Source organism: Manacus vitellinus, unplaced genomic scaffold (assembly GCF_001715985.3).
Source record: "Manacus vitellinus isolate BGI_N305 unplaced genomic scaffold, ASM171598v3 scaffold_51_pilon, whole genome shotgun sequence".
Taxonomy (NCBI): domain Eukaryota; kingdom Metazoa; phylum Chordata; class Aves; order Passeriformes; family Pipridae; genus Manacus; species Manacus vitellinus.
Genome location: NW_021940620.1, coordinates 402,225 through 421,673, shown reverse-complemented (window position 1 = coordinate 421,673; position 19,449 = coordinate 402,225). Strand labels below are relative to the sequence as shown.

Below are 19,449 nucleotides of genomic sequence, written 5' to 3'. Positions count from 1 at the left end.
AAAACGGACATCTACGTGACCAGCTTCGGGCCCGTGTCCGACGTGGAGATGGTAAGGGCCCCCTCGCCACCCCTGCTCTCTTTTCTCGGGATTCATTAGGGTGGCATCTGAGTTGACCGTCATTAAAGCAGATTACGAGGCTTAATCTCCTTGACAATCTCTAGGGCCCAGCAGAGCAGTTTGGCTGGAGCCGCATCCAGCTATTTCCCGGCAGCCACAGCCTGGGCTGGGCACGGGGGGCACAGCCTCGGGTGAGGGCACCGGCCAGGGGTTAAAGACGCCTCGTTAACCCCGCTAAGATTGTGAGCACCTGTGGCCCGGTACAGTTTTGCAGGAATGCTGCCTGGAAGGAGACGACCTTACGAGCAGCTGCAGGGGAGTGGTGCCACTTCGGAGACAGCTGCCCCTTGCCATGCTGGGTGCCCCCAAATTCAGGGAGCTGCAGACTTGGGTGAACTCTGTCATTCCAGCAGCAGCCCAGGAAAGTGTCCTGGGAGTGAGGATGGCATTGCTGTTCTCATTCTGGACTTGAGTTGCTGTTTTGCCCTTGTATACCCCCTCCAACAGCAGTCCGGTTTGCAGGCACGGAGCTGTGGGCTCCGAGTATAACCAAAAGTTTTCCTGAAGCTCTTCATCGGTCAATCCAAGAGAAGGCACAACCTTGCATTCTCACAAAACTTAACCCCAGCAAAGGTTTAGCTCCATTTCCTAAGCAACTTCTGCAGGAAGCTCCTTTCTGAAGGCTTGTGAAAATATTACTAAGAATTCTTAAAAAAAATAACAGACTAATATTAACTTGACACCATAATCCTACTGTGAAGTGATTCGGTCAGATGAGTCTTTTCTTTGTGAATATCCAAAGGAAACTGCAGAAGATTGACTGAGCAAGTCTTTTTGTTTCTGGCAATTAAACGTTGATAGTTTGGGTTTGTACTTTGAAAGGATACCAAATTAGACATTTGTATTTCCTTAGACCTCAGTCACTTTAAATTAAATCATTATCTCTGAGAGGACAATGAGGTCTTTTTCCTTACTCATATCAAATTACCTGCTCACTGATTCACTTCTACCTATTCTTCAAATAATAAGAAAATAGGATATGTTTTCATGGACGACTTTTTTTTAGTAACTACTTAATGGTAATAGGATTGGGCGTTTAAGCAGTAAATGAAGTGCCATTGGCATGTGTGTTAGGTTGTGTTGTGGAGTTCCTGTTCATACAGGCACTCAGGACTGCTGACCCCCACACAGGAGTCAACCACCTCTTTATTCTCCACAGGAATACACAATGGATGTCTTCTTTCGGCAGACATGGACTGATGAGAGGTTGAAGTTTAGTGGGCCAACTGAAATTTTGAGATTGAACAATTTAATGGTCAGTAAAATTTGGACACCAGACACATTTTTTAGAAATGGAAAAAAATCAATTGCTCATAATATGACAACTCCTAACAAACTTTTTAGAATTATGCAGAATGGAACTATTCTTTACACAATGAGGTGAGAGCCTATTTTTCTGATTTTGGTTGACCTTTATGTTTGATTCTATCAGCAGTTCCTGCATACCATTTTTTCATTGTCACCTACTCTGATGTGTTCCAGACTAACCATTAATGCTGATTGTCCCATGCGGTTGGTGAACTTCCCTATGGATGGACATGCTTGTCCACTGAAGTTTGGGAGCTGTAAGTTTGTCTGCACCTCTCAGTTCATTATAGTAACACACTGGTCTACATGTATGTGAGAAGATCAGAAGTAAGATCCTAAGACATTACTTAATGACATAGCTGAAATTTTGTATTATATTTTTATACTGGAATTCTACTTTTTCCTCTGAGAATCAGACCATTCATAAGGACATGGCCTTATTCACCGAAGGGTGACTGTTGAAGCATATTTTATTGTTGATTATTTTATACATCTAGTAGTCAAAGTTGGTCCCTCAAGAAGGAACTATATTACTTACAGTTTTGAAAATATGTAGTAGATCTGTGTTAATCAATTCTGAAAATATTTAGTTGAGCTGTGGTACTCAGTGTATGTGTTTTACAGCAAATTAAGAAATCAAAACTAGTGCATATCAGGTCCACCTCAGCCATTCTCTTATTGTTGAGGGGTTTTCATTTTGTCATTAATAATGGTAGGAGCAGCATCCATGTTTTTTACAGTCATTTGGGCCACAAAAGGGATTATTCTACTTATTTTTTCAATTGCTTAGAAAATACATAATTAGTAATGGTAATTTTTCCCTCTGTAACTCAGATGCTTATCCAAAAAGTGAAATAATTTATACTTGGAAAAAAGGACCCCTGCATTCTGTAGAAGTACCACAGGAGTCTTCCAGTCTTCTCCAGTATGACCTCATAGGACAAACTGTATCTAGTGAAACAATTAAATCTAACACAGGTAAGATGGAGCCATGTGGGAACTACTGACATTATAAAACACATCTTGAAAATAAATTACAGGGTTTTTCTCATATTGAACCAAATTAGTTTAACTATCTTTTGTTATTCTAAAAACTAAAGTCTTTGGATAGACTAACCATTGTCTCTTAAAAGATAGCTTTTCAATACGGCCTCTTTAAACATAGAACTTTTCATGAGATTTGGAAGAATTCCACCTGCCTCCCTGCCCCAGTGAAAAAAAAAATGAATATTATTCTCCTTTGTTTCCATAAGGTCACTTTACCTTTTTTTAAGCAGCTTATTTTTATTATCCACTAGGAGGCCTGTAAGTGATTTCCTCAGAACATATTACGTTGGGTTTAAGCCAATAATGTTTACTCATATGTTGCCAAAATAATGCTGACATATTTGTCTCTTAACAGGTGAATATGTAATCATGACAGTTTATTTCCACTTGCAAAGGAAGATGGGCTACTTCATGATACAGATTTACACTCCATGCATTATGACAGTCATTCTTTCTCAGGTGTCTTTCTGGATTAACAAGGAGTCTGTTCCAGCCAGAACAGTTTTTGGTATGCTGCACTGAGGTCTTTGAACAGCTCAGCATCACATGTATCATTCATTCATTCCTTTCATTGCTTGTTTGTTTTAGGCGAATATTCCCTTCAGCTGCTCTATTTCCATCTTCAAAGGAAAATAGGCTACTATCTCATTCAGACATACATTCCATGCATCATGACTGTAGTCCTGTCTCAAGTTGTGTTTTGGATCAACAAAGAATCTGTTCCAGCAAGAACCGTGGCTGGTATTTGTGTTTTGTTCCTTTATCATTCATTTCATTCACTGTATTGAATCCTTTGTATCAGATACTGTAATCCAGTGAGGATTGGGAAACGCAGCTGGGAGGTTTCAGTGAACAAAAGTAAATACTAAAATTAAACTAAATAATATTCAATCTGTCCATGAGGGTCAAAATTCTTTAGTCAAAATGTTTGATCAGCCAGACTTGTTTGTGATACTTTTCAATATATTTTTTTATGCAGGAAGGGACAATTTCAGAGTAAACGTCAACCTCTCCATTTTTTAAAGAGGAATTTTTGTCCTCTGGATCTGTCATTTTGTGAAACCAATATGTGTTAAAACTTTAAAGAAAAAGTAAAAATCCCATGGAATGGAATGATTCTCTCTGCCATAAGGTACCTCCTGGAGCAGTCATTCTGGAGTGCTCCCTGCCCTTGGCTGCTCAGGTATCTGAACAGCTGGAAGGGCTTTCCATGGACACAGTTCAGTGGCACCAACTTGTAAAGTGTCCATGGCAGAGCTCGAGTCTTTCCAGTGCTTTGAATTAAAGCTGGGAGTCTCCTTAATTTTTAGTGTGGGGTCTGCTATTAAATTTGACAGCCTCCCCCCCTTCAATACTGAGCTGCTCTGAAACTACATTTGTTGATAAGGGGCAGACTTTCACTCACAGCTGTTATTTCTCTAAAAACAAAAATAAAAATACTAAGCAAAAATAATAAAACTTGTCAGAAACTTCATGAATCCACTACCCACATGTACATATTTTGCAACCCTATTTTCTATTAACCCAGTATTTCTATGCAAAAAGTCTCTTTGTGAGACTTGTCTTCAGTGACAAAAAGCATCAATAAGTTCTCTAAGCATAAATGATGCAAGTCTCATAATTCATAATGAGCCTATAATTGTACTTAGCAGGTTACAGGATTTGTATAAATTGATTTCAGTCAATTGGTATTTCCTACCTGCATGAAATGATATTCATAAAAGCATTGCAAACTGTTTGGAAAGCTAAGTGAACACAACTTCTTCAGGTGCCTCTGAAGGAAGATCAACACTTTTGTTCTTGAAATTCCTGTTGGGCATAGGGATGCAGTTTGGCATCATTAGGCACTTACAAGTATTATTTTCTGCCAATTGGGGATTTTTTTAAGTGCTTACAATGACAGAATATCGGGCAGTAGATTTTCAAGGATGTTTATTGCAACTGAAGCATAAAATACATATGTAGGAGGTTTATGCACTGAACATGGTGCTACCTGATTTGGCTTTGTGTTGGCTTTGTTGTGCATCTCTGGACTCTACAGTTGCATTCTCTACATTTTGAGTAAAATATATTTGCCAGGTGCTGGGCAGTGGAAGTCAGTTCTATATGCTTGAACTAATGTGCAAATAAGTCTGTAGCTGATTTGGTAATTATTCCATAAAGACTCCAAACCCTGGAATAACAGTTTTTACATTTCATACTGAAGAGTAAATAAGTAAATATGGACTTAGAAAATATTTTATGAAAATAGTAAAATAGATACTTTCTCAGTATTGTGGAAAATAGTCATGTTGGCATTTTAAAAGAATAGTTGAATCCTTATTCCATTTGCAGTTCTCCCAGGCACACTGTGAATTTATAGTCCTTACTCATTCAGAATCCCATGGATTCTGAATACATTCATCTAAGGAAAAGAGGGCAAATTCCTTTTGACAAAAAAGACTTTCAGTCTTTTTGGGGGAAAAAAGGAAAAGTTTAAAATAGAGAAGGTTTAAAATGCATCATATTGCAAACAGTTGAATTACAAATTTTCATTTTTACTTGTAAGTTCCAAAACTGAGAGAAGAGAAAATAGTAGAATACCGGTGATGTGCCCAAACCAGTTTCTCAGAACAAAATAATTTAGTGACTCTATTTACCTCTAAAATGGATGGCAGTTATCAGGTTTCAGTGTTTGCATTATGTAACAGATTCTTCAAAACTTACCAAGAAGTGTTCGGAGTGTGAAGACAAGGGTAAACAATCATCAGCTGCAGAGTTTACCAACAGTAATTCGGTATTCAGTTTGATAAAGTAGTTTTCCACAGTGCAGAGCCTGTCATCAATATTCAGTCCACAGCGAGCGAATTCTTATCTAGATCTGTAATAGAATAGGAGACCTATTCCTAAGTTAAATTCCTGCTGCAGTAAGTTTTTATTCAGACACAGAGTATATAAATTTTATTGCTAACTAGCACATGGACAGATTCTAATCTAATCACACATCATATTGAAAAGTTCCCTCTGGACTTCTGAAATTGAAATACAGCTCAACACGCCTGTATTGATATTATAGAATGAGTCTGGCAGATTTGGGAGAAGTAGAAATCCTACTTGTTTTTATATCTCCTCTTTGTGTTTCATTAAAACATATTAAGTAATGGCATTAGGACATAGCTCACCTCAGACAGCTGACAAGCTGGATCATGTGAAAGAGTTGCAGAAAAACTCTGAAAATAGTAAGTAGGGATGCTGCAATATGCTATGACACTGCATCCCTTCCACTGAGCATCATCCATAGCATATTGATTCATCAGCACAACATGACATTGTAACATCTTTTACTTTCCCACCTACCCTTTCCCAACTGCAGAAAAGAGCAGAAGGGGATATTCTCCACCTTACAGTCTTTAAATACCCACCGTTTTCACATCCTAGCAGGCATAATTATGAGTAAATATGAGTCACAGAGGCTTGTATGTTAATGAATGAGTTTGTTCTTGCATTTTTTCCTGTATCAGGCAGCAGTGGGAAGTAAGTATATTTCCTACATTATTAATGCTGTACACTCCAAAGCAGAAGGAATAAATTCATGAATTCCTGTGAAGAACTCCATGGGGCCCATGAGCTACATGACCAGATTTGTTGTGTGAAAATAGATAAGCAGCTCTAGAGAAGTAGCTTTTCTGTCCTTCCATATCTGTAACAACAGGGATTTCAAATCCTGATACTGTTAGTGAATCTTAAAAAACATATCCAATGATTAAAGCCAACAGCTCAGGGGACCAAACTCCTATTACTTGAAATATTTGGATCAGAGGCTCCAACTGTTTTTAATGCAGAATTTGATTGAATCAATGAGGGTTCTGTAAGCCATGATGTGTCTTGTACAACAACAGGAGAAGAGAGGATCGCTGCTGGGGAATGGCAGTGTGCGAATCTGCATTTCTGTGAAACATTCACTTACCCACCCCTCAAGGACAGCATCCTCCCTATTTTGAGCCTGAATTTTGTTATAACCACGTTTATCACAGTTCAAAGAAGCTGCACAGTGTAGAATGTCATTATCTTAACTTTCAGTCTGCTTGATGTATTAAGGAAGTTTGTCCAGAGCTTTCAGATGCTGAAGCCAGTATGGATGAGTTATTTAGGAATACAAAATACTAATACTTGTTAGTTCGTTAGTACGTAGGATGACAGCTAAAACAAAAAAGGTATTGGGGGTTTTTTTGCATATATATGAATTTAGGAGTAGCAGGGCTGAAGCAAAGTTCTAATGCCCCCATTTTCTTTCTCTTGTTTTCAAGGAATCACTACGGTTCTAACAATGACCACTCTCAGCATCAGCGCACGCCATTCTTTGCCCAAGGTGTCCTATGCCACCGCCATGGATTGGTTCATAGCCGTGTGTTTTGCCTTTGTTTTCTCTGCACTTATTGAGTTTGCAGCTGTCAACTACTTTACCAACCTTCAGGCTCAGAGAGCACTGAGGAAGGCAGCCAGGGCAGCAGCACTGGCAGCAGCACTATCGGCAGCGACTGTACCGGCAGAGGACGAGATTGTCTCGGTAATTGCTTGCTTTTCTGATAATAAGCATCATATAGGAAGAGGCAGCTGAAGTAGTGAATGCAAAACAATATTAAAGTGATCTTAACCTGAAACAGATTATGTAACCAGATCGTGTCTGATTATCACAGACCCTGTGCTTATTCAAGAAAATGAAAAGTCTTAAGTTATTCATACTGTTTATTTAAATCTGCGATATGATTTACTAGAGATGTTTATTTGGTAAGATACTTAAGGAAAGTCATTAGACTGTTATCCATAATACTTCTCTTGAGCAATGCTGTAGGCAGTGTGTGTGGTCAGGCAAGTGTGGTTCTCAGAAAGTCTGCAGAATTTGTAGGAGAGTGTACAATGGAAGGAGCATGTGCCTTGGCCAGATGATTATGGGATCACTGTCAGACACAGTACATACCATAAGTGGGTCATCTGGAAGATGGGTAATTAGCTTTTACATAAACTTGGCATCTGTTACTTCTCTAAAAATCTGTGTTGGTGGAAGCTTGGGGAAAAAAAGCATAAATTAAGGATAGATTTTAGAACATGCGAAAGACAGGAAGTCTTTCTAGTATCAAAAAAAAGTATGTCAGAATTGCCTGTAAATATTATTCCTTACATCTCAGGCTAAGTAATGAATGCTGCTTCTCAACATATGTTAATATATTTATCACTATAGCCCTCCTGTTTCAAAATCAGTTTTACTACCACAACAATTTCCATTTTTAGAGGAATAACAGAATTGGAATGACCTTTTGCAAAACCTCTGAGTCTATAACGAATAAAGAAGTCAATCTAAGAGATGCCTGTATCAGGACACCACCTTACCATATAGTCATGTTTCCACATTTTCTTATAAACAGCAGTTAAAGTACATTTAGGTACATTCAGACCATTAAACTCATAATTGATATGTTCCATATAATAGCAAAACCAAAGCTCCACAGCATCTTGCTGCTGGTGCTCATTAGAACAAATGCTCTTCACTTCAACTGGGAAGCATTATGCTTGTAAGCCATGTTGTATTTTGCTTATAATGGTATTAATATTGAAAAGAAATTAAGACATTATAAGCCATAAGAAAGAAATTAATTTTATTTTCATTAAATATATAAATGCAGAAAGGAAAAAAGAAAATCTTTATATATTTTAATCAAAAATATTTCAAAATACTATGAAGCACCCTCCTTCCCCCTTCAGTCTAGTTAATTTTATTTAAAATATTGCTTTATTTGAATATACAGAATTTTTCACACAGTAGTAAAAAAGTCTGTACACTCAGGAAAGAAAGATGTCAGAAGCCCAAATCCTGCTCTCCTGTACTAATGGAAGCAGGAGCAGCTCTGGTGCACTGGCTGACCTGTGCTGGTTTGGAGGAGGGACAGTGGTCTGGCTGAGATCATCCAAGTGCTCCCAGCCCAGCAGGCCTGGGCTGGCTCCAGGAAAGCCTCTCTGTTGACCTCAGTTAACTGAGCCAGGCTTTGGCTTGCTCTGCTCATCAGCTGCAGGCAAGGCCTGTGTGAAACACAAACCTAGGGGTGTTCCACTGCAAAACCCAATGGCAACAAGCTGAGGAGTCAGCTGGCCCCTGACACAACCCTGTGTTTATTCAGGTGGTGGCCAAGCTTGTTTCAGCACGTCAAACCCAAAGGTGTTATATATATATAAAAACCACAATGACAGTTAGCTTTTTAACCCATTTCAAATGTAAATTTTCTGTATCAATCTTATTGTTTCATCACTATGGCTTCCTTTATCCAGGAAGATCCCAATACTGGAAGTTGCAGGAGAAGGGAATTGGTGACACTTTCTGGAGTGCACCATTTGGAGTAATGCTTTGTGAGGTGGTCAGGGAATACACCCCATGGATCAAAAGACATCCTTTCCATGTGAGAGACTACATTTAAAAGACAAAAGATTACCACCCTGTAACAGCTTGATTCCCAGTTATTTTCTGAAAGACCTCTTGTTTTAACAGAAAACAGCACAGAGCAGGGAAATCCCTCTGGGAGAGCTTCCTTCTCCCCACAGCCTTGTCCCTGTGCTTCAAAATAACATGGCTTGGGCAGAAAAGGATTCTCATTTTCTTTGAGAACCCTGGCCAACTGCAGAGCAGCCATATGTCACTGGTGTAGAGGATTTAGAATTCCTTAATTACATCAGAATATATTGAATATGTTTAATGAGTGTTCTAGTATAACTAAGGGAGAGAGCTTCTCTTTGGATTATCAAGCACCCTGTATGAGATCATCCTAGAAACAGCTACATGCATTAAAGTCTTGACTGAGAACATGGCATTTTCCATCAAATTAGGGAGACCTTCCTGCTCCTTCACAATTATCAGATCATCAGGTAGACTGTTAAAAACAAACAGCAACTTTCAATTATATTGACTTTTTGTCATCCCAACAAAAAAAGTAGATGCTGATTATTTGGTTCTGCCTGAGATAAATATTTGTCTGATTGACAAAGCCAGTGCAGAGCAGTAAGGAAGATGTAGAAGTAGCTGATATCACACTCCAAAACAGGAAAAAGAAAAGATTAACTTGATTTCAACATTTTTTTGTTCAACACTGAAGTCTAATCCCAGTACTTTTTTCCAGGGAAGCAGTGAGAACAAAATTAAGTAAGTTAAATTATGGAAAAAACCTCAAAGAAACCTCTCTAGTGCTGTTTGTGTAATTGTGTCTCATTTAGACACTTGAAGCAGTTTCTCTATGCTGCAGAAATTTTGCAAAGTAAAGGTAAAGACAGGGATTGTTTTGGACAGACACTGATAGATTTAAGAGCCAAATGTGACTCTGAACATTTAAATCTGTTTCACAGAAAAATATAGTTTGACAGCAGAGGGGCTCTGTAGCAGTGATATGATTTTTCCAGTATGCTACAAATGAATGTTAGGAAGAGACTCTGCCACAGCACATGCCACTGCAAAGAGGGTGACGATGGCTCCAGTCTCTGCTGTCCTTCATGTGCACCTGCTTTACGGGGCAGCAATTTTAGTCCAATGGACAGGGGAGATGTTTCAAAGTCATGTTTTCTGCCTCTGCTTTGCATGGAAAACCCCTAGATTTTCCATGCAAAGTAAAATAGCTTTGAAATAATAAGGTAACAGCCTCTCCCCCTAATCACCTTTACCTGGTGGTTAGGCTAGATTTTGAGAAAGATGAATTTCAGGCCCTGAAGGTTAAGAAAGAATTTGAACATGGTTTTCCCATGCTCCAAGTGAGTTATTTAACCTAAGTAATTTAACCCTTTTACTAAGGTAAAATATGATGAAAACCAATCTGCATGTTATTCCTCATAATATTTCTAGCAAAGGGAACCTAAATTTCCTAAAGAGATGCCTAAAGCTAGGGCTGTTAATGACTTCTAAACTATAGTCAGCTTTTAATTGTGCAGGACACTGTTTATAGATGTTTGCAACAGACATCTTTTGAATCAGATCCCACAGATGGGATATGCAAAGGAATGTCTAAATTAGGGGTTATAATGATTGTCTGTCAGGAGATGGATGCTGAAACTGCACAGGACTGTAAAGAATGAGGTACCTTCAGGCATGGCCAAAAGATGATGTTACATAATGTGATGGACTTTCCTGCTGCAAGATGCTGCATGTGGATTGTTCAATAGCTGAGCAGTTTTTACAGATCCCACTGTTGGATGGAGGGGCTAATCCATGTTATCTCCCTCTTTGGGATCTGAGTCATTAGCATGTGCTGTCATGTGTGTCATACAAATGTTTGAAACTGCTCAAACTGTATCTACTGATGAGCAGAGACAAAGGATGTTATGTGTTTAATTTAGCATTCTGCCCTTTACAGGCATTGAGTTTTGGTTCTAGGTTGGGTTTTTTGTGTGTATGTTTTCTGACATTAGCAAAGTTCAATATTTTTAATCCAATAAATTATAAAGAAAAGGAAAATAACCCATTATTTTTATCTAAATGTTTAGAGTATATTTTACTGCATTGCTGCCAGGAAAAAGAGATGTGAGTGAGTAAAAGAGAGACAAGTGAAGACATAGATATATTAATTTGTTTAAAGTTAGCCAGTATCTGAGTTGCATATTTAAGATACTGTTAGATCATAAACTAAACTGATAGTGAGAATATGTATTTGCAGTACAAAGCAACAGAGAAGAGCTGAGAATTCTACAAATATGAATTATAGAAATCTCTTGAGGGAAAGAAACATAAGAACAAAGTGCATTCATAAATCACAGTTACCATCCACATCAAAATCAGAGAAGACAGACAAAGAATTCTGTTTACTCCTCGTTATATATGCTGTATTTTTTGAAATCTGGAAGCCAAGAAATTTGCTGAAAGCCTCCTGAGATATTCTGAGAGTAAGCAAGTTCTAATGGTACTGAGGAGAGTTGTGGAGGAGCAGCATCTTTATGGACAAGATGAGACTGCTTTGTGGGTTTTCCAGGGGATGGGATTGCTTGGCTGCAAAAGCTTAATAGAAGGCAGACTGTGCCTTACAGACCTCAGATATGCCAGGCTTTGTCTAGCCCAGTGTTCTGGGGTCACACTAAACAAGGACCTGGCAATCTGTTCTGTGTCACTGGGTGGGCAGAGACACTGGCAAGTTTAATTGCCTGAGGGGACCAACATTCCACAGGAGTGCCAAAGCACTGCTCTGCCTTGGGGTTCAGTGACTTCAGCAAAGCCAATATTTCATTATGACACTGTGCCACTCTTCAGCCTCCTGGAACACACTCCTTACTTTCTGAGGGATTGGCTCTGGGAACTATGCAAAATAAGCTGTTCACTGCCATTTTCTCTGTTAATGTTTCATGATGTTATTGTGGGTAATCTTTGTCAAAAGGAGAAGTTAAATCTAAATATAGCAGAAAAATTACTGTAGCTGGTGTTCAGAACTCAACTGTAGTGAATTCCAATGAAATATATGAGTTGTGGTTCTGGGGCAGCAAGTCTGGTCTACAGTCAGCTACCATACTGAGAAACATCTTCATTACATGTGGGAGAGAAATTTGGACTTAGAATTCCATATCCTTCATAGTGGTACACAAGAAAATACACTTGACCCTGAGTTGCTGTATGGGAACACAAGAGTGTTAAAGACAGTGTAAAGAACTGCTTAGGGTTTTTCTTGAGATGGAATCACATTCAGATAATCCTCCTTTTATAGCAACCCTCCTTCTATAAGAATGGGATTTAATAAATATAAATAAAATACCAATCAGGATTACACTTTTTCAAGTGCCTATTCAAATGATCACAAAGATTTTACTACCTCCACATTCTAAATATGCTCAGTACTGAACATCATCCACAGACCATATGCTACATCTGTTCTACTTACTATTAACTCCATCACTGATTCATGCTTGAATGACCCAGAGCAGAATTTGACCCACCTTATACCACAATATTGTAGGACTAGAAGGGCTAAAATTCACCTTAACACTTACATTTTTTGGAACCACTTATTCTCCACAAAGATGAAGTTATTCCCCAGTACAGTGAAAGCCAAGATACCTCCCAGTTTGTCCAGTTCAGCTCAAAGCAGGGCAGGCAGACAGGGCAGCAACTGGACTGGGAGCAGCCAGACAGCTCAGTGTGTCTGTGTGAGAGAGGGATTATTGTTCTGATTAGTGCAAGTGGACATGGATAACCCTCTTTCTGTTCCTGTGACACATCTGGAGATCATCCCCTATTTAAATCGCTCTGTTTCTTGCTGTGTTACTGGAAAATACAACCCCAAACCTCTGTGTTCCAGATAGGCACAGCCCCAGAGCAGGAATGCTGTTAAACACCATTCCAAACATGGCAACAACCATATAATGTTGGAAGTGGTGATGGGTTGTAGGGGAAGAAGAAGGGCAATAGGTAAGAGAGAGAAATACAGAAAAAGTACCTTTTTTTTTTTTTCAAATAAAATGTTGTTCTCTTTTTATTCAGACTAAAATCATCTCTCCCTAATTTTAGTTGGATACCAGTCCATTCATCCATGAGCAGAGCTCATGTTGTAGCAACGTCCCTTGTTCTGATTCTCTGACAGTAACACTGACTGCTGAAAGGATAATTCCTGTTATAACTATATTTTAAATCATCCAGGGGACACCAGGTGTATTAGGTTAGTCTGTTATTTAGAAATCGTGGCCCAAGTACAAGGGTAGGCAATGTATTTCAGAAAATGCTGCTTTTCCCTTTAGTGACTCAGTCATTTATCTGATTGCCCAAAATCTGTTCCCATGCTTCGAAATCCTGCAAGATAAATCCCAGAAATGCTGACAGTGGAGTACATTTAAGTGAATGCTTGTCATTAAATCACTCCCAAAGAATGCCTTTGGACATTGCATATCTAACAGCACTTTTCTACCTTAAAACCATTCAAATGTTACCCTTCCATTTTACTATAGATGTCTGTGCTGTTATATTGCCAGTTATTTACGTTGTCTAAGACTTCCCTCACCTGCTTCAGTCATTTGGCCATCAAGTTCTGCTGACCAAAAAAGCTACTTATCTAACCCAAGAATATCTGTATGTTGTGTGATTTTTCATCAATAATCCAGGAAGTGATTTTTTTCAGTTCTTTATTAACAAAGATTTAGGCTCAAGCTCAACTAAACTGTTGTATGTTAGCTTTGTGTTTGAGAGCCTGAGCGATTTCTGTCGCTCTGGGTTAGAACCCCACAGCACCCCATCAAAACAATACCTGTTAGAACCCCACAGCACCCCATCAAAACAATACCTGTTAGAACCCCACAGCACCCCATCAAAACAAGAACTGTTAGAACCCCACAGCACCCCATCAAAACAAGAACTGTTAGAACCCCACAGCACCCCATCAAAACAATACCTGTTAGAACCCCACAGCACCCCATCAAAACAAGAACTGTTAGAACCCCACAGCACCTCATTGAAACAATAAAAACCAACTCAACACTCTTGGCATTCATCTGTATTTTCTCAACCATCAGATGAATCTTTTGGCTGCTTCCACACATCCACTAATGGCAGTCCTGGGATATGGCAGTGGGAGCAAGGTTTTTGAAATTTTTCTCCTATTTGACACTTCTGTGAAAGTGGGCAACTGATATCCATTAGGCTTGGAGCCTGTGGCAGACCCTGTTCCTAAACCATTTCTGCAAGGAAGAAACCTATTACTTCTACTCTTGTGAAAGTAAAATACTGGCAACTTGGCCACAAATAAAACAGATGTACATAATGAATATACTTGTGAACCTAGTAACTAAAAGGTAAGCTCTAAATGTTCCTGAGTTCTGGCTGGATTTTCATAGGAGTTTTCTTGCAGCTTTCTGAGAATAATTGAACCTGGCTATGAATATTGCACAAAATATGGGAGTCATTTGGTTTCATTTTACCATAAATGAAAATAAAAATTGCCCCATTACAGTTAAGTACATTTGTCTTCAGTCAAATGCATGGAAACGCTGTGGGAATCATGAGATATATTTGAAAAGGAAATTTCATCCTAGAAAAAACAACACGACAATTTAACATTCATGTCTTCAGCACCTGTACAGTTACTCCATTGCCTTTTGTGCAGCAATTTTGTAGTTCTTGTGTGACAGCTCGACTTCATTCAGAGGGTGTTTACTGAGCTTATCCCTGAGTTCACACAGGGAAGACTCTGCTTGAGCCAGCCATGTGTGTTATCTTGTTTAAACTTCACCCATATCTGCATAAACTTCAGTCATACCAATATATTGGAACTTAGATGCATCATTACCTTCCTCTCCATTTAGCTCCATCTTTTCTTTTTCTCTCTTGTAGCTTCCATGTATTACTACATTAAAAATATGAAAAGCACATATTCTGTCCTGTTTTCCCAGCAAAGCCTTAGGCCACAAACATACCTCTGTATATTTGCAGTATTTTTGTGATTTCCTTAGGTTGCACTATAGCAGAGAAGCAATGATAAAATCAGAAAGTTGAGTAAAAAGATGGAAAGAAGCCTAATGATCACAAAACCTAAGACTCTGTATCCAAAAATAACCCTTTTTTTTCCTCTCCCCTCTTTCTTCTTTTCTTCCACAGCATTCTGACTCCAACTCTAACCTGAAGAAGCGAGTAAACTCTGTAACATCTCAGGCAGAGCAGTCTCCTGAACCCAGCATAATATCAAATACTGCATCCCAGTGTCAGGCAGTGTCTGTGCCTCCACCTGCCCCACCACAGCCACCAGCTATTGGAGGTGCCAGTAAAATAGACCAGTATTCCAGGATCCTCTTTCCAGTGGCATTTGCAGGATTCAACCTGGTGTACTGGGTGGTTTATCTTTCAAAAGACACCATGGAAGTGAGTAGTTAATTTTCTGAATACTTGTTTATAATGTATGTTTACTTGGCCAATATGATTTCAACTGTTCATGTACTCCTGTGACTCCAGGCAATGATTCCTTTCTGAGGAATCACAGAAGGTTTGCTCTGACAGAGCAGCCTGGCCTGCAGCCCTGGAGCAGCTGTGGCCCTCAGCACAGCACAGGGGCTGCTTGAGGAGGGCAAATGCAAACCCTCAGCTCTCAGCCACGTGGCACTGAGCACAACATGCTGTGTAAGACAATCTGTGATGACATTCTTGGCAAACAAATTCATCTTAACTCTTCTATTTCTTTACCTGTGTGCAGTAAGGAATGGTAGAACTATCTTTTGAAGCAATGCAGTGAAGGAGATAAGAACTTTAATATCCTAAAGTTTTCTCAGTATGGTAGTACAGTAAGTCTCCCCAAAAAAGTTTCTTATGCATGGTATGAAAGATTAATAACTGCAGTATAAAGTTTGTGAATCGAGAATCCCTGGTTTTATACATGTTAATGTTGATTTTCCCTATTTTTTTCATATAACTGCACTGTTTTATGCAGATAAAGCTGTTAAATTCTTTGCTTAAGTTTGTTTGAATCAGGTAGAGAGAGATATCCATAAGGTCCAGAAGAGATGTGTGCCCTGCAAATTGGGCATGTCTAGAATAATCAGTCAGTGATTAGCCATTAAGTCTTTAACGCTTTAAATCTCTAATTTTTCCCTTTTTGCCTAAACACAGTTAATGGTTTCCCATTTCCTTGGTAAAAAATACATTCATTTGCCTCGTTGCCATAGAGTTTTTGGATCTCCCTGTACATTGCAGTCAATATGATTGGTACATTTAGCTTTATTTAGGACAGCTAGAGAGATAATGAGGGTATTTAGATAGCACTGAATGCACAAAGTCCCCACATCAATCCGAACAGGGGCTGGAGAGCTGTGGGTGAGTGCTGGTGGGGCTGGACCTTCATCTCCTGGCCCAGGGGGAAGCTGAGGGCAATGTCTGAGACAGCCCAGAGGTGCTGCAGGTCAAGGGGCCCAGGACAGCGCTGAGCAGGTGCCTGGGGCACGTTGGCTCTGCCGAGGCAGAGGCTCCCAGCCCCTGATTTGGCCGATTGTTGCCCCAGTGTGCCGTGGGAAATGCTGTCTCAGAGCTGGAGCTGCTGCCTGGCAGCTTTGGGGAATCGGGAGGGCAGGAAGGTGGCAGGCACTGCCTCTGCCAAACCTTCCTGCAGATGTCTCTCTCGAGAGGCCACAGCTGCCAACTCCTGGCCACTCCAAACGCGGCCAGTGATAAATTCAGCATTTGTGCCAGAGTTACTGACCCTGCTGCTAAAATCCCGACTGCGAGTGCAAAGTCCTGCCGTGAGGCAGAGCAGGGCAGGAGCGAGCAGCTCATGAGCACCGTGCAGCTCCTGGGCAGGGGTTGGCTCCTCAGCTGGCCCAGTGCTCTCCAGGGACTCCATTCAGCCTTCACACTTTGCAGCTAGAAATATTTGGAACACAGTTGCCATTTCCCCTGGTAGTGAGGAAATATTTACACTAAACCTTGTATATTAATAGTTACATTAGAACTAGCCTTTGAAAATACTTGAAAAGTCTATGACAAAGTGCTGACTATAAATATTTTTAAATGCTACTTTGCAAGCTCACAAATATGCTCAGAAGCTCAGAAATTATGTTCTGTAGTAGCATCATAGAAAGACAGAAATCCAACAGCAACATTTAGAAAAGAGAGAAGTATTGACAGCTGGGGTGTTTGGAATTATGAAGAATGTAAACAATTATGTAAAATGTTGATCAGGCTCTTCTTCATAAATTATATTTTCCTGTTTATGTACTCATTTGTAACTAATAATGATTGTGATATACACTGCTAGGTTTCTAAATCAATATGTTGTATCACTTTACCAGTTGTTACTTAAAAGGAAAACTAGGATTTTTTTTTTGCTTTAAAAACATACTAAAAATAAGTAAGCCTTTCTAGTCAAGCAGAGGAGATACAAAAGTTAGGTGAGCAAAGCATGGCATGTTCAAGGGCAGTTCAACTTAATTTCTGGCTCCCTCAAGCCCAATAGATTAAATATAGTTACAGTATTATCCAGCTTATTCAATTTAAAAAGCACATTTTGTGTGGTATTTCAAGTAAATTGAATATATATCTGTATATCTATATAGATCTATATATCTTCGCTTTTTTCACTGAGCTACTGTGGCTTTTGTTTAAAACAAAATGGGGAAAAAATCATTGAAATAACCAGTTCTTGTAGTGCAGCTTTCCAGGATTTTGATTAGTTTAGTTTGGAGAGCAGAACATTATTCACCAAAGTCTGTCATTGTGGAGATTCCCAAACCCAACAGCTATACAGTAGCAAACAAGACACATTTGTCTAAATTAGCCAAATGAAAAGTTGTTGAAAGGAGAACAAACCTTTCTGAAAAATAAGAAGTTGTTCTAGATTTTTATTTTGTCATACAGTATATTTTGGCTTTGCTTTTTTGTTTTAAATCTTGCTTAATCCTTCAGCTGAATACTAATTTATGATGGTGACCTTGGTAGGTGAATTGCACACTTAGTTTATTTTAAAATTTGCTTGATTTAGGATGCAAAGAGTCCCCTTTTAAAGAGAAGACTACAAGTACTTCTCTGCCATGTAATTCACAATGCATATGATGTTTTCACATGATCTTACACATCTTATTTCTAAATCTATCTATCTTAATTTTTACATGTAACATTATATTACACTTTTTCATGTAATAAAACTTGGAATGAAGGAGTGAATGACACTAAAGAGGGAGATGATCTTAAACTTTTGATGATAAACCACAGAGAAACAAGCAGAGGCCACCTTTTTGTTTGGGAGCAGAGGAAGATACAAACTCACTAACTGGGCTAAATGTGCTGAGTCCTGGGTATTCTTTGGACACAGAGAACTCAGTATGATGGCAGGAGGAGAGTTAGGTGAGCAGCTGAGGAAGATGAGATGCTGATGATGGCAAGTGGGGAGAAAAAACCAGAAAGAAACGAGAACTGGAACAGTATTTGACTGATATGTTGTTATCCACAAAGCTGGCAGGATGTGTTGTTATATCATGTTTCAATTGAAACACTTGCAAAATAAAGTTCAGGGAAACAGCCATTTCCATACACACTTAACTGAGCTTTGATGAGCCAGGCAACGAGCATCAGATTCTAAGAGGATTCTCCCCTGTCATGCAGTTCTCTTTTAAGTCTGCTGCGAGTCAGAAATCACATGGGTTTGTTGGTTTGCCCAGTTTTTGTTAACAGTTGGTAACAACCCATAATTAACCTTCTCTCTAAACTTGTCTTGCAGTTTTTTGAACCTTCTGCAATGCATTTCCGAAATGACCCTCAGTCCAACTGAGGAACAACTCCAGATTTCAAGGAAATCGCTCGAGGTCTCAGAGGGTTGAAGAGATTTCAAAAGATTTGTCTGTCAGTCCACAGGTGCTCTCCATTTTCAAACAGGGAATATTTATATTGGACATCACCTGGATGCAAACTCTGGACAAATCAAGAGCTGCAAACGTCTTGGGGTTCTAACGATACTTTCTTAAGATTTCTTACAGTGATTCTACTACAGAAGTTCTCCTTAAATTGTTTTGTTTGATTGTCAAAGGAAAGAATGTGCATTTGTTCTAAAACTGTTGCAAACAGTTGAACATTTACATCGATATAAAGCATCAGTAAAAGGATTTGTTGGGTTGGGTTTTTTTATATAGAATAAGGATTGCTAAAAGGAGCCTGATTCTGAAATGGTTGGGAGTTGCACTGATTTCCATCACTTGACATTGACCCAAAATACTGTTGGAAAGAAATCCTATGAAAAGGAGCTGCAGTTCCATAATGTTTTAATCTTTTTATGTAAAAGATTAATGATTATTTATTTTTATTTCATTTTAATCTTTAATTTGAGATCATATTTATAAAGAATGAGATCTAAGAAGAAAAGGAAACATAAGGTATTTTTTGTGTGCTTCACCATGGGGTGACTGTTCCTGTTGGGAGTGACCACGGCAGCACAACCAGACTGAGAACAAGCAATTGCTCAGCAAGATCTGGAAATGCAGGACTGAGATGTCAGGGAGCTTTCAAGGTCTAAAGCTGAATAG

The 19,449-nt window shown here is 39.1% G+C and overlaps 1 protein-coding gene across 1 annotated transcript; it reads left to right on the top strand.

The window, feature by feature from the left end:
* Positions 1-6: 6 nt before the first annotated feature.
* Positions 7-19,312, top strand: GABRA6 (gamma-aminobutyric acid type A receptor alpha6 subunit). The gene is made up of 8 exons (XM_008922700.3): positions 7-51; positions 1,280-1,500; positions 1,603-1,685; positions 2,263-2,406; positions 2,831-2,983; positions 6,762-7,021; positions 15,050-15,310; positions 18,651-19,312. The coding sequence occupies exons 1-8, from the start codon at positions 49-51 to the stop codon at positions 18,699-18,701; spliced, it is 1,176 nt and encodes a 391-aa protein (XP_008920948.1). The 5' UTR covers positions 7-48; the 3' UTR covers positions 18,702-19,312.
* Positions 19,313-19,449: the final 137 nt, after the last annotated feature.